At 37.0% G+C, this 23,381-nt stretch overlaps 2 protein-coding genes across 6 annotated transcripts; both read left to right on the plus strand.

The window, feature by feature from the left end:
• Positions 1–143: 143 nt before the first annotated feature.
• Positions 144–11,757, plus strand: LOC102790745 (nectin-4-like). 5 transcript variants are annotated; one of them, XR_015716563.1, is made up of 9 exons: positions 144–453; positions 1,928–2,269; positions 2,387–2,689; positions 3,814–3,907; positions 7,488–7,642; positions 8,158–8,257; positions 9,497–9,566; positions 9,791–9,895; positions 10,626–11,757. XR_015716563.1 is itself a non-coding variant. In XM_006788352.2 (8 exons), exons 1-8 carry the CDS (start codon positions 204–206, stop codon positions 9,836–9,838), a joined length of 1,362 nt encoding a protein of 453 aa, XP_006788415.2. In that variant the 5' UTR covers positions 144–203; the 3' UTR covers positions 9,839–11,757. The 5 variants fall into 5 exon arrangements, 3 of the variants coding, with proteins under 3 accessions (XP_006788415.2, XP_006788414.2, XP_087685882.1); XR_015716564.1 differs by having other exon boundaries at positions 9,791–9,889; XM_006788352.2 differs by having other exon boundaries at positions 9,791–11,757.
• A 78-nt stretch (positions 11,758–11,835) lies between these two features.
• LOC148098252 (uncharacterized) lies at positions 11,836–13,667 on the plus strand. Its single transcript, XM_087829758.1, is given in 1 exon segment — positions 11,836–13,667. A coding segment is annotated over 1 exon segment (615 nt). The 5' UTR covers positions 11,836–12,091; the 3' UTR covers positions 12,707–13,667.
• Positions 13,668–23,381: the final 9,714 nt, after the last annotated feature.

Genomic DNA, 23,381 nt, shown 5'->3' on the forward strand with positions numbered 1-23,381 from the left:
AAAATAGTGTCAGGACACAAAAGACTGCGTTTCTAAGCCAGTCGGCACCGATACCGTAATATGCGTAAGAGTAGTGCAACAACATTTTCGGTGCGGCTGGCGGTGCGGCTAGCTTGACTGTGACTTCGTAAGTGAGGGGGCTCACTTGACCGCAGTCTACCAGACGGGAGAGTTTTTCAAAGGCAACAAGTTCTGATAATCCTATGATATACATATTATATTGTTCTTCTTTTTTTCACCCTTTTGTCCTAAACTTAAGTAGAAGTATCCTTCGCCATCCGCATTTTCCTCATCAGAGCAGTCATCCGGGAATAACAAGGGCGAAAAGCGAAGAAAAGAAGCTGCGTGTTGTTTTCTTTATGCTACTACGAGAAGTCATGTCGCGCTATTTTCCCACGATCATCTGTCGTTTGGCGATAATATCCGCGCTCCTGCTGACCAGAGAAACGAACAGTATGTACAAAGTTTTTGTTTGTTTTATTTATGCTTGGATGGGCTTAGGCTGAAATGAAATGAACTGGCAGGTGTTACAATTAATGCTGTCCAAATCTGACTAACTGACTAGAGTTCTCTTACTGAACAAGCAAAAAGAACTTAAACACCGAACATGAAGTAAGTGAAGTACAACCGAAACAGGAATAACACTTTTTGAATAAAGTGAAATGTTGCAGATATCTGCACATTTTGCATCACATTTGTTTCTGGGAATGTTGATTAAATAGTGATTACAATGCTATTGCTATTGCTTTTGCCATGCCTATATCACGTTTTCATTGTCTCATTAAAACAAATACTTGTACCAGTTTGAATAGAGAGAGCCAGTTTGATGTTCGGAAAACTTGAGTTTGGCTCAGGTACAGACACAGCAGTTCCAGTTTCTCATGTGGCCCTTTGGGAAAATTAGTTACCCACCATTGCTGTAATACACATAGTTACTTTGTAACCTGCGGGGACACCAACTAGTTAAGCACAATGTTTGTGCGTTTTTTCTGGTTAAATTTTTACTTAAATGACAATTGACAGTCTGTAGTCATTTTGTGGAAACTTGTTTTTATTAGTTCAGGAAAAACTTTCTAAAATCTTTTAGTAGTTTTAGCTGCAAACCCTCCTCTCATTAAAAGATTGTGGCTTCTGCTACTTTAATTCATGTGACCACATATATACAAACCCTCCTGACTGGACTTGGTGAGAAAGCTGGTTAACTTTCCCATGTGTAGCATTCCCTCTCCCAAGTCTTACAGATAAGAAATAAACCGTGAATCCTCCCTTAGTTGTGCTGCAATAACCATAGGCTGCTGGGGGATTCCCATGATGCATTGAGTATTTCTTCTTCACTCACCTTTCTCACTCACTATGTGTTAATACACCTCTCTGCACTGAATCATACTTGTTATTAATCTGTGGCTCTCTTCCACAGCATGTCTTCTGTCCTGTCTTCCTTCCCTCAATCAACCAGTCGCAGCAGATGGCCGCTCCTCCCTGAGCCTGGTTCTGCTAGAGGCTTCTTCCTGTTAAAAGGGAGTTTTTCCTTCCCACTTTCACCAAAGTGCTTTCTCATAGAGGCTCATATGATTGTTGGGTTTTTCTCTGTGTTTATTATTGTGGGGTCTACATTACATAATAAAGCACCTTGAGGTCACTGTTGTTGTGATTTCTAAATAAAATTGTGTTGAATTGAAAGGAAACTGAAAAAATATGACTATTCAGTTCGGTTCCCTGATTAGATCTGCACAGTACTAATTCCTTATTCCTCACCCAGACCAGACGCCAAGCTGCTCTGATAGTCCTGGTTTTGAAAAATTGATCCTATTTGGAAATGTAGCTGTAATTGTGAAACTAGTGTTTTACCTTATGCAAATCTGCTTCTTTCTTGTTTCTATTTTTACGCTGAGGTCTGAGCCTTAATAGTGTTTCATGCTCTTTACAGGTCTCCAGGTGATTGGTGGAAGTGTGACAGTGGTTCAAGGAGGCACTGCTATCTTACCGTGCCAAATCATCCACACTGATGATGATTTGACGCAGATTACCTGGCAGAGGACAACCAGAGAAAAACCTCAAAATGACAACTTTATCACTGTCCAACCAAGGGAAGGACCACGGTTTGTCAATGGACATGATGATCGATTTAAATATATCGGGAATTTTAACAACAAAAATGGAACTCTCCAGTTATCCAGTGTTGCATTGAAGGATGAAGGCAGCTACACGTGCATCTTCACATTGTTTCCCAGTGGAAATCAGAAGACTGAGATACCTCTTATAGTGATTGGTATAGAAAAAACAAAAACATGTATTTAAGAGATGTGTTTGTATATGAGATGTAGACAGATTTACTTTTACTGTCACGCTTACATATTGAATTATTTGTTTTCTGTAACTCTCCTAGTGCCTCCTTTCACACACATCAAGGACAACCTTCCCACTTTGGGCACAGAAGAGGTTTTATTTGCTACCTGCACGGCTGCCGGATCGAAGCCTACTGCTGAGGTGAGGTGGCTCACTGGTGCTTTGGGAGACAAAGTGAGGACGACAACAAACTCCATCAAGTATGACAACGATACGACTACCACAGTCAGCTCTCTGTTTGGCGTACCTATGAGAGAGATTAATGGTCACCAGGTCCAGTGTGTCATCAGCGGTGACTCCCTGATTAAAGAAGAAACCCTGCCCTTCACCATACAGATCTACTGTGAGTATCAGCTGTTAATGTATTTTATTATTTGTCTTCTTATGTTATTTTGTCATTTAAGAATTTTAACAGTTTAATCAAATAATTAGAAAAGAACACAGACACAACCAGGATCAAAGTTTTATACAAAAACAGGCATAAATCCTCAAAACGTTCTCATGTTTCCATCTCTGTTCAGGAGAAGTCTTTTTTTCCCCCCTGTTTGAGATGCTCTCATGACTTTGCCTCTGTGTTAGGTCACTCAATATTAGGTAGAGAGAATTCCCGAAAGACCTGAAAGACTTAACGACAACCTTTAGACTGATATAAAGGACATTGTTACAACATTATTGCAAAAGACTAAATGATGTAACCATGTGAACCGAAACCAACAAATTCAGTAAAGTCATACCACAGTAGACATTTAAAATGAGATGAAACTATTGACTTTGAGTCCAGACACAAGTCTGTTTCTTAATTTACTGGCAGTAGTCCAATACTGGAATATTTGTGTGTAATGTGGTTTTATACATGTATTCTTAAAGTAAAATTAACTGAGGCTGTTTTGAAAATGAAGCATTGTGTGCTCTTTTTTAGTGATGTTATATAACTGTGGTGTTCTGTTTCTGGTGGAATTCCCCGAAAGAAACCTAATATGTTGTTTTTAGTCCAAGGTGATTGTAAGTGAGCTGGTGACACTTTTGAATGTGTGTGAGAGGATTACTCCTAGAAACTGAATGAAAACCAAGATTTATGGTTTTGCCTGACATAACAGGCGATTTAGCTGATGTCCAGCAAATTAGAGCAGTCAGTCATTCCTATGATGTTTTTTGATAGGGGAAGAAATTTGGATGAAACAATTGCTGTTGAGTCCAGACACCAGTGTTTCTTCACTGAATGGCAGTAGTACGATACACTATCTACAATCTTTGTGTGCAGTGTAGGCTTATATATGTATTCTTTGTATGTATTCTTCAGTATTTTTTAATAATGTATGTCACTTTTTGTCATTTTAGTTGCTCTCTCTGCTGACATTCCCCCTTCAGTACCAAGCATTTACAATTTGAGAATTTGAAACATTATTTTGACATCATTAGTATTTCATCAGTTCAGGTTTGACACATCTGTGTCTTCATTTTTTGCAGTCTCTCCCACAGAAGTGAACATTACAGTGATTTCAGAGGACTCATTTGAGTGTTTGACAGAAGCCAACCCAAGTGCAAACTTTATCTGGAGCAGGTAAAGTCATATAAACAGTTTTTATATTTGAAATATTCATTTAAATGCTGAGAGAGAGAGAGACAAGTATATTAAGCTACAATTATACTAACTATACTAGATGTTATTAAAAGTTGTTTTAGTGGTGTTGGCAGTGAACTTTGGAAAATAAGCTACAAACTATGATATCAGTTGAGAACTCAGTGTAAACACTTTAAGTGGAAGGAAGGAATGAACGGGGTGGTTCTCAGGAGGATGTCACAGAAAATGCAACAATTTGCCATTTTGGATTTTACGCACGTTTTTCATATTTTCACTTCATATTTTAGTGAAATATGTACAGATATAACCTAATGGGTATTTACAGAAATTGTGCTCAAGGTCATATATTTTGCTTTAGGTGCACTTTTCCATGTTCACAAGAATCACTACTCCTCCTGGAGTATTAGTCAAACTAATGAAATTAGATTAATTGATCTTGGATATGACTGTCCTCCTTGCCTCCTCAGTGGATTTGAATTCTTGTGAGTTTCTGTAACAAAGACAGCCAGTGCAACCAGAACTTATTACTTTGGTTTTCCACTTTAACATCACATTAACCTATAGCGAGTGATGAATTATGAGCTTCCTTATCAATTCTCATTGGGTCCGCTTTGAGAATCACCACCAGCTCTAAGCAGCATATCAAAGATACATTCATGCAGATTAAATCAAATTGCATGCTGTGTGGTCAAATTTAAGTGCATTTTGGAGGTATTTCTCCTCTTTGTTGTGATCAGTGTTGGAGTCGTTACTCCAAAAAAATGCATTACATATTTTGCAGAGAACACTTTTCAAAAAAGTAATCCTGTAAGCTCCTTACTCCCAGGAGAAAGTAATTTGCAACAAAACTGGTTACATTACTTTTGCATTTTTTCTGACTATATCCTTTTTCTGTCCGTTGAGATTGTAATAACTAAAAATAGAAACATCCTAATAAAAAATCTAATAAAATATGACTATCAAGTGGGTCATTATAGCAAAAGCTGTAATGGTCCACTTGGGAAAAAATATTTTTCCATAAAATGACCTGAAACTCATTGCCTCTCTATAAAAATGTAATAATGTAAACCTATAGACTACATTGCACACACCAACACAAATCTCTATCCTAATGAGGACATATAATGATCTTTCTTTGTTCAATTTGGGGATAAACACAAAGCTGACAACGCAAGGAAAAGATGAAAATCGGCACAAAGCAATTGCCATGGGAATTTTACTGTAGGAGCTTGAACAGGTAGAAATGGATTGCTCATCAGTTTTTACCTGTTGAAGTTCAGGCTCTGGCTGCTGGTCTAGATTCATCATTCACTAAGATTTAACATCCCTATGAGGTCTTGGCTAGCTTGGCTTTGTTATGCTGTTTATGCAGGTGCTTGCACATTTTATTTATTAACTTATGAGTTTCATTACACAGCAACTTGGTATTTCTATTTCTTATTTATTTAATACATATTGAATGTGGTTGATAATGTCATTTTTGTATGTAAAAGTGGTGATTCTGCAAATGACATTTGACTCCTAGCACACATATGCACATTAGTCAAGTAAATCTCACTAGTCCTCTGATTGGGTGTTGGAATGTTTGAGGCATTTCCTTTGTGTATGTATAGGAATGCAGAGATGCTGTCCATATATGTGTTGAAGGTTGGATGGATTTAAATATCCTCATTTAATATATATACCAACTGTGAGTGAAACAGTATGTAAGAGTTCCTGTTGATTGTCTTTGCAATACTATTATATTATCCAGAAATGTACATTTGCCTTTTGCTGTTTTTAATTATTGTTTACAAATTGGTAAAAAGTTCTTACATTTAGGTAGATCATTATCAATTTGAGGTATGTGGCTTAACAAAATTTGAATCATAGTTAGTCATCTCTAACTATATGCTTTAGCAAAAAGGTCAGTTTTAAGCCTAATCTTAAAAGCAGAGAGGGTGTCTGTCTCCTGAATCCAAACTGGCAGCTGGTTCCACAGAAGATGGGCCTAAAAGCTGGAGGCCATCAGCAGTGTATTTTCCACTGGCATCCTGTTGGTCAATGAATTGATCCAGTACAGTCATGAATCCTGCCTTCTTTGGCTTAAAAACACAATAAAAATGATGGATATAAATCCCCTTTTTTGATTATTTCTTGTTTACGTTTTATCTAGAGAAAAAGTGTAAGGTTTTTTTGTTTTGTTTTGTTTTTATCCTTAACCAATGCCAAAGTCTAGTGATAGATTAGAGCAGATATGTTTGTATGGCTTTTTCCTTGCACAGTAGTCAAGGGACATTGTGACATTAGAGTACGTCCACTGCATTATAAGAAAATTTCAAACTTCTCTGAGTATGGACTGCTGGGTGGAGACCTGGACAGTGTTTGCCTTTGCAGTAGTGTTGTTGAGAACTGTGGAGGATTGCATGGGATGTTTCAGCTCACCAGACAAGATGATGAAAAAATGGTCTTGTTTGAACCAAGAGGTGATGTCACTGGATGACACTTTCCAAAATAAGTACTAACCAAATAAATCATCATCTTTTTAAGTGGTTCTGAGATCTAGAATTAATTGCTTGTTCTTTAAGGCAGGTTATTTTCATTATGCATGCAGTTTATACGAAAAGTTGGGACGTAGTAATATGAATTACTGATCCCTAAAATTAAGCAATATTTGTTTGAATTATCAAATGAGTTGGAGTAAAGGGTGCAAAAGTATATTTACATTTTACAACTACCAAATAGAGCAGCATAAAACAGAAAAAGTAAAATAAACTCATATTTATAACAAGAGAATCTGTGTAAATGTGTTATTATAACTGATTCTGTAAACCTTTATTAAATATCTTCAGCATTTAAGCTCCATTCTTTCAAAATATATTGTGAAATTGTATACAGTGAAATTACAAACAACATGCAAATTACAATATTCTTTTTACACGCAAAGCAGTTTTATTTGTACTGAAACTTCTCTGTCTGTACTTCGCTGCTGATCCATTAAAAGTGAGATTTTCTTGGTAAATGCAGTGTTTGTGTGTTTAAATATTAAGTGTTTTCTTTTTTTCTTTTTTTTTTTTTTTTTTTCACTGCTTAAGACAGCAAACTCTTCTTCTTCTTTCCACTGGTGTTAATCATGTGACATAACTGCGAGCTTGATGGACCCTGTGGTGAAACTTAATTGTTTTATTGTTTGGTATTAAAACTTGATACTGTTTGGCTGCATATTATTGAATACTTGGGTCAATGCTCTCAAATCATTAAGAAAATTGAAGACATTTGTCAATGTTTTATTTTCTTACGTTGAAGAATGATTCCCTGAATGTGAACACAGAGTTAGCAGGACTCTGCTTGTAGAAACCAGGAGTGTGGTGTGAAACCTCACTAAAACTAAGATTGTCTTCACAAAAGCAGAAATTAACATGTAAAGTGTGGTTTACTCTTGTATTTAGGTTCAAATGAAATAACAAAAAATCCTGGTGTGAGCAAAAGATAATAATTCAAATTTATTCTGCTTCTGGCACAACATATTTTTTTACCCTCTCTGTGCATTTAATGTTCTTGCCCTTTCATGTTTTTCCAGATCTGGAGAGTCTTTGCTGCAGTCTGCTGTCAGAGTGGAGGGTGCAAAACTACAACTGCTGAGTCTAAACTCCGATCTAAATGGCCTCTATCAGTGTGAAGCATCTAACGCTTATGGAAGTAAACATGGTCGGCTCTATGTGCATGTGGCATCAGGTGAGGATTTAGCTCTGCAGTTTGTCTAAATCTTTCTGGATTTGTTTCTGAGTTTTAAATGGAAGGTTTTGTGGATGTGGTGTCATTGTGAAGTTATTCTGTTTTATTTTTCTGTGGACTTCTTTAAAAAGGAATAAAAAAAGAACTTCAGTATCTAGACATATATTAAAATGAATGACTGAATATTAAAGCAATGCCCAAATGAGATGTTTGAAATCCATTACTTCTCCTACCCCGTGAAAGGTTCTTCCAAGGTCATATCAAGTTCATCTTATTTGTTTTTGTATCCTAAAACGTTTCAGTACAAGGAAGTTTCGAATGTGAAATATAAAACTAAATGTTAAGGAAGTCAGTTATTTGTACCCATTTGGGTTATTTGTTTATTATAAACTGGTGTTGTGCTACCAGAATCATAATATCTCTGAGGGGATTAATATATTTCTATTCTATTCTAGTGAGAAAGAACAATAGATCACCCTAATCTTATTTTATTCTTCCTTCTTGTGTTTTTTTAGGAGCATGCTCTGCTGCTTGGGTCTTATTTCTTGTTTTGCTTTTCCTGAATGTCGTGGGGACGGCAGCATGGTGCTTTTATAAATCTGGACATTTTCAAAGGTGCTCAGAATAATAACTCTGCATACACCTAATATGTAGCATAATATGTAGGACTTCAGATATAAAAGTATATACACACATAATGAACAGCTTATTCTGGAAATTTTTGGGAAGTTAAAACAAAAAAGAATATTGCAGTTGTGCAGATTCTCAGGTTTAATTCAGTCAGTTGGTTGTTTTAGGGTTTGTCTTTTTTTACACAACTGTCAGTCAACCAATTAAATTTTAACAGTCACAAATATAATTGGTTAATTCCCTCAAAAACATCAAAAAGCAGTTTTGTAAATAAAATAGGTAAAAGGTATGGAGAAGATTGCAACTGTGACATTTGCAACCTAGAAGCTCCCAACATGTGATCAAAGGAGCTCCCAGTGTAAGTCAAACAAGCTGTATCAAAAGAAATGAGTCAAAGAGAGATCAGGAACATTGGGAGTGGTACATTCTTTGTTGGCTCAGTAACAATCAAAAGAAGTTCAGGCTTTATATAGAAAAGAAATTTATTAAAAAAAGACAGACTACTAGTTATGTAACAGCTTTCTTTCTATTAATGAAGCAGATGGAAATGCAACAAGCATTAAAATTATGGGAAGAAAATTAATGGAAAATGATTTTTTTTTAAAAAGTACTACAGCCTCTTTCATAAAGAAAAAAATAAATGAAGCAAACTACAGTAAAAGATCACAAAGAAGGAAACTCATTATTTGAGGATATATGAGAGTTCAGACTTTCACTTGTTGCCTGCAAGGGATTCAACAAAGTATTCAGACAGCATAGTCTGTTTCATGACTGTTTATCTGTTACATTGTTTTTAGATTTCAGCTGCAGATAATGCAGTATTTTATGTGCAAGCCTTGAATTAACCTCCTAGGACCTGGCTTCCACATATGTGGACATCACATTTTGGGTTGTCTAGACCAAAAAAACGTACATTTTACTTAAATTCTTAAATTAAATAAAGGGCCTGATATCGACTTACGAGTATGTTCACTGTTCTATCAAAACTTAAAACAAATTCACATGTGGATCTCATTTTTTTCTCAGAAACAAAAATCATGTCAAAAACATTCTGGTAATTCTTTGTTTTTACATTCATCAGGTCCCAATCAGAACAAATAGTAAAGAGAAATACAAAATGCATGCCATGAAAGAGTTCAGGTCTTAGGAGGTTAAAACTAATAGTCTGTAGTTGTGTTGCTGTACTATAACATTCAGGCCCAACATTTTTAAAAATCATTTTAGGTTTTGTTGGCAGAATTTCTCAGCAAATGAAGCAGCAGATGGGAGAGCAGAGCAAGAACAGCAAGGAGAAGTCAGTAACAGCAAATTTGTTTCAGTGTGTTTACAACAATGTTGTTTCTCGTCTTGTCTGTTGGAACTTGTAGTTAATCATTCTGAATCATTTTTAACACCACAATAAATCAGCCAACAATTAAGCTGATCTTGAAACATTGTAACTTGTATCAAGTTGAATAGATGTTTGCAACATTATTAGAAGCTGAATACTTCCTATATATTCTGAATTATCTGCCTCAGCATCCTCTGACAGCTGTGGGCGCATGTAATGGACCACATCTGGATTGAAGGCTCCACCAGCGTGTTCCAGGGTCAGCTGGTAGATGAACAGATGAACAGGTCGAGGTGCTTTTATATTCCTGAATCAATTTTTTTAAAATTCATATATATGAATGTTTCTGTCTTGCTGTTACTATACCTTATATTTGCAGTAATTACAGTATTTAAAAGCAAAACATTGTTAATTGACTCCCACTCTGCGACAGCATTTTGGATGTGGCTTTAACTGCCTGTTCCTTTGTTTTCATGTGTAACAACTGTAATGGTACTTGTGATCTGTGCTTGTGTTTCTACCAAGAGTGTGAACTGCTTTCATCAGAAGCTGTATTAATGTAGTTACTATAAATTCATTTGTTTATTTTCCCCCACCTGAATATTAGTATGTCCCTTCATTAAGGGTAACAATGTTAATGTTACATTTTAAGTTTACAATCTAATGCAAGGACACAAGTTCTGACATGTCAACCATTCATATGTAACAACAGATGTATTACCAGTGAACCACAGTTGGCAATAGTTACACCCTTTTTACACACACTCTTTTCTACTCTGTAATATTCTTGTCAATTTTATTTATATTTATATTTATAATCACTTCTGTTAATCCTTGATATTTATAATTGAGTGATCTGTATATATTAGTGGTATTTCTTAAATGTGTAAAATCTGTAACATGATGTATTGTTTGCAGTTTAGTCTGCTATTGTTACTATTTTTACAATTTCTTCTTGGAACAACTGTAACCCACATAATTTCCTTAGGGATTAATAAAGTATTCTGATTTTGATTGTTTCAGGATGACCTGATGTGGATTGGATTGGATTGGATGTGTATCCAGTGACACATCTGCTTACCTCCTCTTCTGTGGAACCAGCTTCCAGTTTGGATTCGGGAGACAGACACTATCTCTACTTTTAAGATTAGGCTTAAAACTTTCCTTTTTGCTAAAGCATATAGTTAGGGCTGGACCAGGTGACCCTGAATCCTCCCTTAGTTATGCTGCAATAGATGTAGGCTGCCGGGGGATTCCCATGATGCATTGAGTTTTTCCTTTCCAGTCACCTTTCTCGCTGTCTATGTATTAACAGACCTCTCTGTGTTGAATCATATCTGTTATTGACCTCTGTCTCTCTTCCACAGCATGTCTTTTATCCTGTCTTCCTTCTCTCACCCCAACCGGTCGCAGCAGATGGCCGCCCCTCCCTGAGCCTGGTTCTGCCGGAGGTTTCTTCCTGTTAAAAGGGAGTTTTTCCTTCCCACTGTCGCCAAAGTGCTTGCTTATAGGGGGTCATATGATTGTTGGGTTTTTCTCTGTATCTATGAAGCGCCTTGAGGCAACTTTTGTTGTGATTTGGCGCTATATAAATAAAATTGAATTGAATTGAATTGAAATCTTTTGCTCGTTTCTCCTCCTCTTCTTTTCTCTTTTTTCTAAAGGGCTTTTTTTTTCTTGTCCATCTCCCATTGGTTTTAATTTTGCACTCCAGTATGAACACTCATCCCCCAACCCGAGGATCACCACAACATAACCTTATAGACCTACACCTTAGTTCACAGATTCACTTTGTCTAAGATTTATTTCGGGGTTTCGCACAACCCAGGATTCAAATCATGAATACATAATGGGCTTGGATTTACATCATTATGAATGAAATGTGCTCTATTTGGAAGCAGCTGGTCCCCCTCCCCTTTCGACAGGTTGTGTGTGAGACTTTAAATCATCAAACTGTAAGTTATAAATTTTAAATTGTTATTGATGCCTTTACCCCTAGTCCTAAAGTGTATATTTATTTTCTTACTCTTCTTATATTTATTGTTTGTTTACTTGCACTGCTGTAACTGGAGCCTCGTCGTCTCGTCTCTCTATATACTGGACTAGTGGAGATGACAGTAAAGTTTACTTTGACTTCAGCACCGAGCAGGCGCACCGAGGGCTCTCGCTCACTTTTCGCGTACAGAATTTCGAAAAAACCTCGGTGCAAATTATAAGTCTGCATCATAATGTCTGGTGTTTTCGTGTTTGTTGGTTTGGTTTTATTTTTGTTTTATTTTGCGAGTTGGTTATTAGACGCTGCGCCAGCCAGAGAACCGCTACTGCGTATGTGTATTTTGTTTTTTCTCCCATTTTCACCTCATTGTAGGCTTATCTTGATTGAGTGCTCATGGAGATCTAACAGATAGATTGAAAGATGAAGCAAGGCCCCCAACCTCTTTCACACACACACATACACACACAAAATAATTCATTAAATTTTGATCTGAATGCTTTTTACAGCTCTCCAGGTGATTGGTGGAAGTGTGACAGTGGAACAAGGAGGTACTGCTATCCTACCGTGTCATGTCATTGACACCAATGATGACCTGACACAGATTACCTGGCAGAGGAGGATGAGAGAAAAACCTCACAATGACAATTTTCTAACTATCTTACCCAGAGATGGACCACAGTGTGTCAGTGAACGTGACGATTGATTTAAATAAATCGGGAATTTTAATGACAAAAATCGAACTCTCCAGTTATCCAATGTTACCCCGAAGGATGAAGGCAGCTACATGTGCATCTTCACCTTGTTTCCCAGTGGAAATCAGAAGACTGAGATTCCTCTTAACCTTCTCTGTATAGTAAACTTTTTTTTTCTTTATTTTAAAATACTCTTGTGTTTGTATGTGAGACAGAGTTACTTTCACCATCCTGCTTGCATGCTGATTTATTTGTGTGCTGCAACTCTCCTAGTGCCTCCTTTCACAAACATCAAGGACAATCTTCCCACTTTGGGCACTGAAGAGGTTTTATTTGCTACCTGCACGGCTGCACGGCTCTTGGTAAATGCATTGAGGAAATTAATGACTGGTTGTGCCACAATTTTCTCCAGCTAAACAAAAACAAAACTGAGGTAATAGTCTTTGGCGCCAAAGAAAAACGATTACAGGTCACCAGAGAACTTCAGTCTATACACCTAAAAACCACAAACCAGGCAAGAAATTTGGGTGTAGTGATGGATGCAGACCTAAACTTAGAAAAACACATCAAGACAATAACAAAATCAGCTTACTATCACCTCAAGAATATATCAAGGATAAAAGATCTGATGTCTCAACAGGACCTGGAAAAACTAGTCCATGCATTCATCTTTAGTAGGCTTGATTACTGTAACAGCATCTTTACAGGTCTACCTAAAAAATCAGTCAGACAACTACAGCTCATTCAGAACTCTGCTGCTCGAGTCCTCACTAAGACCAAAAAAGTGGACCACATCAGTCCAGCTCTGAGGTCTTTACACTGGCTGCCTGTCCGTCAGAGGATAGACTTTAAAGTTCTGATGCTGGTCTATAAAGCTCTGAATGGTTTAGGACCAAAATACATCAGTGACCTCCTGACCCAGTATGAACCTTCCAGATCCCTCAGGTCATCTGGATCCAGTCTTTTATCAGTTCCCAGAGTCAGAACCAGACACGGAGAAGCCGCATTCAGCTTTTATGCTCCTTATATCTGGAACAAACTCCCAGAAAGCCTCCAATCAGCTGAAACACTCAGTTTATTTAAATCCAGGTTGAAGACTCACCTGTTCTCAGCTGCATTTGAATAAAGCACCAAATCCGCACTTAAGCTTAAATTTCAAAACTTACATTTTAACTACTGATTTTATCTACTGTTCTGATTTTATCTGTTTTGATTTTATATACTGTTTTGTTTGTTTGTTTGTTTGTTAATTAGTTAGTTTGTTTGCTTGTTTTAATCAATTTTAAATCATGCTTTTTATTTGTTTTTGTTTCTAATGTCTCTGTAAAGCACTTTGAATCACCTTGTTGTTGAATTGTGCTATACAAATAAACTTGCCTTGCCTTACAGGTTTCTGTGAGTATCAGCTGCTGATGTAGTTTATTATTTGTTTTTATCCATGGTTGATGTATTTGTTATATTTTTTCTTGGAAATCTCTGCAAAGTTTGCTAGTGGATTAGCCAGTGGACACATCTGTCGCAATGTATGAACAGACTCAGTCGCAGGACTCTTTTAGTGAAACGATTGAACAGTTTATTTACAAAAGACAAAATACCTACAGCTCTACTGAGGGACTGATAGTCTTTGCCTTGCCTTGCCTTACCAAACTTTGGTTTGACTCCTTACATCATTAAATGATGTAAACAAAGGCAGTTTTACTTTGATGTTTCACAAAACCCTCAAAGAAATGACTAAAACTAATCAACTCCAGAAAGTTTGTTTTGGAGTTTGTTTGTTCTTCTTTTGGTTTTTTTTTAAATGAATGGGAGTGAAATATCCCAGATCTCGTGACTTTGCCTCCTGTTTTTCACACAGTAGCATGTTGTCACAATAGATGGGAAAATCCTTTCTGAAAGACAAAAACATCTAGACTGATTTAAAAAAGAGCACTGTTTCACAATTATTGCTAAAGACTGAATCATGGCCTGTCACGTACAGCATCAGCCTCAGTCCCAAAAGTTTGTCGAGTTCGGATCGAAGATGTAGGAGACAGGGGCAAAACATTATTTTCATGTTATTTGTCTTTTTGCTCTTGCAGTCTCTCCCACAGAAGTGAACATTAGAGCAAGTTCTGAGGACTCATTTGAGTGTGTGACAGAAGCCAACCCAAGTGCAAATTTTACATGGAGCAGGTAAAGTAGCTTTAATAACAGTTTCAGCTGAAACATTCATTTTATTGGTTCTTTTTGTTTGTCTCAAGTGATCTGTGTTTGGCCAACAGTAGCACAGTTTCTACCAGCATCCTGTTGGCCAAAAGCACTGGAGACAGTCATTATAAACCCTCATTATAAACACAGCCACCCACTGATCCAGTGTGGAAATCTCATTCTTTGTGAGCCGCATGCTTGATTTGTGTTGGGTAGATTATGTTTCCTTATTGTCTCAGTCTTTTTAATGAAATGTGAAATAAAAAACTAAATGTCATGAAAGTGGGAAAGAACAATCATCTCATTCTCATGTTCTTCATTACTGTGTCCCTGTAGGAGCATGCTCTGCTGCTTCGGCCTTATTTGGTGTTTTGCTTTTCCTCAATGTTGTTGGTGCTGCAGCATGGTACTTTTATAAACATGGATGTTTTCAAAGGTATTTCATATATTAACTTGCATGTATCTAATATCTAGAGTAATATGTAGTACTTCTCATTTTTCACAGTTCACAGTGTCTTGTTTGATATTAGGTTGCGTTCATGTCTTTGTGTCGTCTCTGTGTCTTGTCCTCAATGTCTTGCTGTAAAATCAGGTTAATAAGCATGGAGACAAGAGTATCTGTTTCCTCAGTCATGTCTCTCGCTCTCTCTGTCTCTTCACGTCTCTGTGTCCGTGTCTCAGCGTTTGTGAGTTCCTGTTTATTTTGGTAGTCGTCATCTCGTGTGCCTCGTGTTCTGCTTTGCTTCACTCATCTTGTCATGTCTATGTTTCTCTAGCTGTGTTTCCATGTTCCCTGTCTCCACTTCTCCTAACCACCTTTCTGTGTATATATTGTGTCCGTCTTCCCTTATATTTGTACGTTATGTTCAAATTGTGATCCTGTTAGTTAGACAGTTTGTATTTAGCTTCCTTTTCATTAAAAGGCTCTCCTTTGGCTGAAACTCCTCTGTGCTGCCTCCATGTCTGCAATCCTGGATCCTCTTTCACCACACCATCAAAACGGAGAGCTGCAGTCTTTGGGAAGATTGAAACAAAAAACACAGGTTTCAGGAACAACTGCCAACAGCTACCACAGGATGGCAGTAATGTAAAGGTTAGATTCAGACAGGTGGGGAACTTTATAGCAACACTGTTCAAGATGAAAGGAGAAAAATTGTTTTACATTGATACATTTTAATTTATGGGTATTTTTCAATTTGACAAGGCAAGCACTGTTTGCCTTTCTTGTCCTGTCTGCCATGTGTTAAATTACAGTAATGTGAAATGATTCCTGCTTAATGATAGAAATACAGTGAAATATTTTAATTATTTGTTCACTGATTTTCTCTAATTTTGCCTGTTGTTGCCATGACCTTCAGGATGTAGCTTTAGCTGTCTCTTCCTTTTGAAGAATCATAAAAAGGTTCTTGAAATTTTTACTTGGTTTCTGTTTCTTGTTTACACCAGTCAGAACTACTTTCATCAGTTGTATTATTAATGTGGTAACTGTACACTCCGCTGGTTAGTACGACCTTTCCTTGCCTGGTTGTGCTGATTGAAGCTCAGTTTTTCTGTCCTATTTTCCTCTCAGTGGTAAAAACTGTCTAAATTCTTTCATCTTTAATTGAATGATCAGTGTGGCTGCTTTACCAAGTGTATCAATTGAGTTTAACATCCAGGCATTCGTGAAAACAGATTTTATTAAATTTAACAGAGTTAGAAGTTAGCAGGGAGTTAGCGCGCTAGTTTCCATCTAAATATAATACACCATGTTCTGACTGAGAGAATTCTGAAACAAAATAAAACGTACAGCTCTGCTATCACTTCCAACATAAATGAAGACAGGAAAGTAAACAGCAGTGATGTTTGTAGGGTTACTGAAGTTGGACTAGCTGGTATATAATGGTGTGATAGGTGATCGCTTGCAAGTATGTTAGCATAATATAAACACATTGAAGCTGGAGGATGAATGCTAACTTTTTTCCACTCGATAAAAGTTAGCGTGAGGGTTAGGGGTTAGGGACAAATGTAATCGCATGGCAGGATGCTGGAAACGGACCAAACGTCAGTCAGGAGAACAACTGAGATAATCCATCCAGAATACGAGGTTAATATAGGAGTCATTAATATACTGCTGCATGGGCTGAGCTGTAGTTGCATTGTAAGGGTTAAAAGACTGAGCTTTAAAATGATTAGCGGTAATAAAAAACAAGAGAGGCCGACAGTGATCACTGACTGTTTTTAGGGGGTTGTTGAGATTAAATAGAACAAGATACAAAGCATTAAAACATGTTAAAAACACAACGCAGAGTAGTTTGGGCCCGGAAGCAGGATTCATCACGTCATCACTTAAAAACCAGATAGAGCTTTCCTATTGGACTTCTGTGGTACTGAAGCCCATGCAGATAGTAGTTATAATGCAGCACTTAGACCACACAACATTCACACAACACAAACCCACTGAATGCATTAATCAGTCTGCGTGATGACAAATTGCCACATAGTGCACACAATGTAATAAATAATACAGGCCTGCCTTTTGTGTGTTCCTGACAGTGAATGCACAAGTTTTGCACTAGTAAAATTTAATATAAAGCAACTTAAAGGGATTTTTAAAAGATGCTTCTTTATTGGATTTATGTTTACTATCATTATTATTTTTATTATTATTAACTTTAAGAAAATTGAAGCTTGGCTGCTGCAGATATTTTTATTTTAACTAAAAAACACAATAAGATGTAGCATTTTCCATGAGTAGTTATGAAGATCAGGTTTCTCTGATCCATCATTGATCTGATCAGTATACTGACACACAAGATACACAAGGGAAGTGGACACAGCTGGGGCAAACAAGCACAAGTAGGCAATCAACACAATGAGGCAGAGGAGGAATTCAAACAAATAATAACACACAAATATCACCAGAACGCATACACTACACATAACTGTAACAGGGAAAACACTTAGGGGAAATATGAAGTTAAAAACCTAAAGAATAAGTAAACTAAGATTATTTATTATTTTGCGTGATATTAATATTTGGTAAATGGCCTGTATTTGTATAGCACTTTACTTAGTCTCTAAGGACCCCAAAGCGCTTTACACTACATTTAGTCAGTCACCCATTCACACACAAATTCATACACTGGTGATGGCAAGCTACATTGTAGCCACAGCTGCCCTGGGGCGGACTGACAGAGGCGAGGCTGCCAGACACTGGCGCCACCGGGCCCTCTGACCACCACCAGTTGGCAACGGGTGAAGTGTCTTGCCCTAGGACGACCGAGACTATTTATTTAACAATAAGCACAACAATAAGAACTACAAAACTTGAAAGTCCAAAAGCACAAAACACAGTTTTAAAGACCCAAGAGAATGACCCTAATATCATATTTTAATCTTTATGTTATTGGGGTTTTTTTTTCCCTTTTTTTGTCCTCATCCAGACCTTCAACTCTATACACTCAACTCAGTTGACTGATTCATAACACAGATTGGTCAAATGGCTCCAATGACTCATGCCATCCTTCAGCTGTTGAGCTGTGAGCCAAAGCAAGTATATTTTAAGCACTCATTTATTTGGGGAATGCCAGAGTTAGAATGGGCTGGGCATGCACAAGGCGTGGACACAAATGGAGAAACAACTGGAGGGTTTTTACTTCACTTTTAGAGAAATTGTATCATCATCACACTAAAGATGGAAACAGAATGCAACTGAGAATTAACTCTGATATTAATCTGAAATTTGATAATAGTACACTGCTCAGAAAAAATTAAGGAAGCATTTGATGGTCACAGTATAACACAAAGTCAGTTCATCTTCAGGGTGTTTGATAAACCATGAATCCATTTTACATGCTTTTGTACAAATGACAGTGACAACAGTGCACTGGAGAGGAAACAACATAACTACAGACAGGAATTGCCACCTTATCATGGTGGAGAGGTTTGCATGTCCTAGTTATCCCAGGAACTATGCTGTCAGGGGCAATTTGCCCCTCAAGGCAAATCGTTCATGGGTGAGCAACCAGAACAAGTGAAATTTAACAGACCTCTTTGATGAAAAATTCAAAAACGGTCCAAGTTACCGCGACCATATCTCAGTTACTATGGCTCCAACCTGGACTCAGGCTCAGGCAAGGGGCTTGTTGAGAGTCACCTCTGTAGTACATGGGCCCTGACCAGGCTTAGCCCAAAGGAGCCACATCAGGCTAGATCATCTGATGAAGGATCTGTGGTGGCCCAGTGTAATGTGGATAAAACGTAGAGGCCTTGATGGACCAATCCCCAGTTGCTAGTTTGTGCTATACTGTGACGAGTGTCCCCTTTTTAAAATTTTATTTTATTATTATTATTATTCAGCAGTTTGCTTTATTGTTAAACATAATGATAAGGAAAGAGTTATACTCTACATGTACTGTGACATTATCTACAGTCTTTGATAACTAAGCTAGTTAGAGTCACTGCTTCCCCTTCCAGAAACTGCTCCAAAATGTAAAAGGCTAACTAGCAAATTTCACTGGTGTTGACACAAAAGCTTTCATTGTAATGTGAGTAAAAATCTATTTCATCATCTGTTTTGTGTTGTTTATTGGTTAGGAGTATACAAGCTTAAGGCAAGTCAAAGTCTCTGGCTCAGGCTGGTTGTGTAAACACATAGTGAATGAAAAGAGGTAAGAAAGGAGAAATGCTCAGTGCATCGTGGGAAACTCCCAGCACTAACTAAGGGTGGATTCCAGTGGCAGCTAGATTAAATGTCTGTCTCAATTAAATCTAAGGTGGAGCTGGCATTGGCGCTGTGTGGGAGGAAAAGCTGACGATTTTAAGGGATCATGACTGATCCCTTAGGGGCCAGAGACAACAGTAGTTTTACTTAGTTTTGTTTGAAATAAAAACAATTAACCTATCACCATAAAATGTTTCCCTCACAGGGTACCTATAAACCTTTTTGGTACCTAGAATTAGTTTTGTTTGTTTGCAGCAACAAAGCGCAAAAGTCAGCCTCTGAACTGTCTCCCCCCTTCTTTCCTTATTTCGTGATTTGGTTTTGTCCAGGTGCCAGCACTCTCGGCTGAGCGAAGAGTAAAGAAAGTAGGATGGTCCATTAACAAGAAAAGAGAAATTAAACTCATAGCGAAGTCCACACAGAAGAAACTGCTTGACTTTCCTAGTATTAGATAGCTTATTTACTTCAGAAAAGTTAACATGTATTTTATTTGTTTTATTTTAATATCAAATAAAGTTATAGCTAAAAACATAAAAATTTAAAAAACATGTGCTTACACATCTCAATCTTGCACAAAATCAAAAAACCCGAGCAGAATATTGATCCATGTCTGCACAGTGTTATATTTTTAGGACTGGCATGGTTTGCAACATTAAAGCAGTCTACCCCAAAATGATATTTTTGTTCATGAGGTTGTACCCAAGACAGTGGCTTCTGAAAGCTGAAGGCGCTGCCTCCCATAATACCTTTAAATATCCTAGAAACCACAAGTAAACCAGCAGTCTGAGAGCAAAATGCTTTACTGGGTTGGTACAGACCTATGAGGTCTTTGAGACAAGACTGGGCCTGATTATTCAAGACCTTGTATGTGAGGAAAAGGATTTTTAAATATGATTGTGGATTTAACAGGGAACCAATGAAGAGAAGCCAGTATGGGAGACATATGCTCTCTTTTTCTAGTCACTCTCAGTACTCTGCAGCATGTTGAATCAACTGAAGGCTTTTCAGGGAGTTTTTAGGATCACATTTGGATACTTTGGATAAATTTGATACACAGACCAAAGTGTCATAACTCAGCATGTGATCATGTGGTTGGGAACTGACTTCTGTCACAAAAACAGGAAATACATGATAATTATAAGTCTTGTGAGACAGGACTTCAGTCACTCACGTGCTGTGAGCAGAGAGATATTTTTACTGTAATTCCACGCGGGTTGGCTAACTAAACTTTTTATTAGCTTCATTGTGTCTTTGCAGCTGATCTGAAACTATAGATCTGCACTATCAGTACAATTGCTAAAAATCTTCTGCATTCTAAAGAGAAACTGTCTCTTGCTCTCCTATCCATATACTGGAGGTAAACATTTTCAGTAATTCTTCCAAAATCCTGTTTCCATATTATTACATTTGGATTTCTGTTTGCTTCCATCCAATCATTTGCTACCACTTATCCATTTGAGCTGCAGTCTTAGACATGCCCAGATCTTCCTCATCCCAGGTACTTGTTTAACCTTTTCCAATCATATAAAGCCATCTGAGTGATGTAAACTTGCCAGCATGTCCAGAAACTGCCTCGGGGACCGCATACATGTGGGACATGTCCCGGAGGCATCCTGATCAGATTACGTTGCACATGCTTTTCATATGTTCTGTGATAATATTGTTGTGCTGATCACTTGTTTTGTATTAAGCAAATCTGTTATGGGTACGCCCTAAAAACGGGCTCAATATAAGTCAGCATCTGTACCACCAGTATTATCAAATACTACATATATTTTCAAAATGTACATCACCCACAGCTCCCATTGTGTTTTGTTCCTGTTTTCAAGAGCCCCAGGCAGGAACCTGAATGAGATTCAGAAACTGGGATGTTTTTAGTATCATGTTGAGCTTCAGAAATGGTTAGAGGAACTTGTTATTACATTCTCACTTCTCACAAAATACTGTGACTGATATGTTCTCTTTACTAAGCCTCTTAAGCCTCTGTTTTTAGTACTTGCTTACTATACTCTAGTAATCTAGTAGTAAAATTAAGCTCTACCTGATCAATCCATAGGTGGCCCCTCAACAAGCAGCACGTTTTGCAGTGTACATAACAGGTAGCAGTTTGAAAGGCTCAAGACAAGAAGACATTTAAAAAAAAAAGCTAAATAAAGAAGCTTGTGCATGTTGGTCAGAGAATACAAGCGAAAGGACACAATGGGTGACCTTTGATCCAGGGCACACTTGGAACAATAATCAAGTGAATAATAACCTTCCATAATTATCTGTGTAGTTCTTGTATTGCAAAACAAGGTTACTGGATCGCAAGCAAAGATGCAACAAAGACAATAAAATCCCATAATTGTCTGTGTAATTAATGCATGTTGGTGCTTGAATTTAGATTTATGTTACATTTTGATTGCTGTGATTTTGATTATATGTATTGTAAAGATCTCCAGGTAAGCTGCTAGTTATTTACAGCCAGATATAGAGCAATACTTTCTTTCACACTTATGTTTCTGTATCTACAAAGAATATCTCTGCATTTGACATTTTTATTTATTTACTATCAGGAGCATTTAAACTGCTTCTGTTATTTTTAAGGCATCTCTCGTATTGGCTAGATGAGTTACTAAATTGATTTTTCCTTTACAGAATAATGTTAAATCCCTTCCTCTGGAAGCCTGTCTGTGTAGTTCTGGTTTAAGTTACAGTCTTTGATCTGTTGTTATTTGTGCTCTTGGTTCTTTTAATGGTTTTGTGATTATGTTATAGTTTTAAATCCCTAGATTTCTGTCTCTGTGTCTTCCTGTGTTTCACATTTTCGCGTCTCCATGTTCCATGTGCCCTCTCCGTCTCTCCAAGTCAGCCGTTCCTCCGTGTCTCTGTCTCATGTTTTATGTTTTACTTTGACAGTCTCGCGACCTAAAAGCAGGACTCACAAAACTCAAAAGAATGAACTTAGTCAGGTAGCTTTATTGCACTGTGGCAAAACACTTAGTACAAGAGCACAACTCAAACAGGAAACTAAACTTAGGACTAAAAACTAGAAAACTAGGAGCAAGGAGTTACGAGAGCCACAAAGTGGGTTGCCTAAATTGGCACAATCTGGCACAATCATAGGAACTGGTTGTTACTGGCAGCTAGAAATAAAGCTGGTCCCAGCTTTTGGCTGAACCATTTTGCGTGTATTGCATGCACTATGCAATACATTATGCAGTTTTAGAATTTATATTCAATGTTTATTGTAGCTAGGCTCAAAGTGCTAATGCTAGCTTATTTTAATAAACAACACTGTATTTGTAAAATCAGGTTGCCACTACACTTAAAAAAGTTCTTTCAATTTACTTGATTTTATTGTGTACATCGGTCCCACATAATATGAATAAGTATGACTGACTTAATTTTCCACTTTCCCTCAAGTAATTAATGCTTGTCAAATCAAAGTATTTTATTTACATCAGATTACTTTAAAAAATCATGTTTGATGTACTAATATTAATCTATTATCATAATATCAATGTATTGCATAATGTCAATATATTTTAATGTTTAACACCAACTTATTTTTATTTGCCAGTGGTACGCAATGATATTATGTAATGTAAACACATTGCAATTATGTTCCTGCAACACAAATTAGGGCTTTAAATCCTACTTAATTTTTTCAATTGAAATATTAACTGATCATTATTGACAAAAAAGGCAAAAACTGAGTGCTACTGAACAATTCCCCTTTATTAAACTGTAACTGCAGTGAAAGCAGCAATTCTGCCATGAACAAGTCAAAAATCACAACCATATAAACTTGTTAACACATTTTTAAAGATAGCCTGCAGAAATAACTAAAAGAAAAAGTTAGTTTGAGAATATATTTGCAAATATTTCACAAAAAACTGACATTAGCAGCAAATAAAAGAAAGTGCTTATAGATGATCCTGTCATCTCTTACATATAACATTTGTATTAATTACATAATTGAAAATGTAAACTAAATTAAGACTACCTGAAAAAAAGCAACACGCTTTTATGAATAAACAGATTTACACAAATATAACTTGTGTATTATTTGACAACAGTTTCAGCTTTTCTACAAGTATTTACCTGTACAAGATTTCAATTAAGTTGAGCCTTAAATGGCATTGTTACATAACTAATACCAAACACCTACATGAATTTTAATCTTCATTTTAAACATGTAAGCAGGACATTAAGGT

Source organism: Neolamprologus brichardi, chromosome 16, assembly GCF_056152115.1.
Source record: "Neolamprologus brichardi isolate AB-2024 chromosome 16, ASM5615211v1, whole genome shotgun sequence".
NCBI classification, from domain to species: Eukaryota; Metazoa; Chordata; class Actinopteri; order Cichliformes; family Cichlidae; genus Neolamprologus; species Neolamprologus brichardi.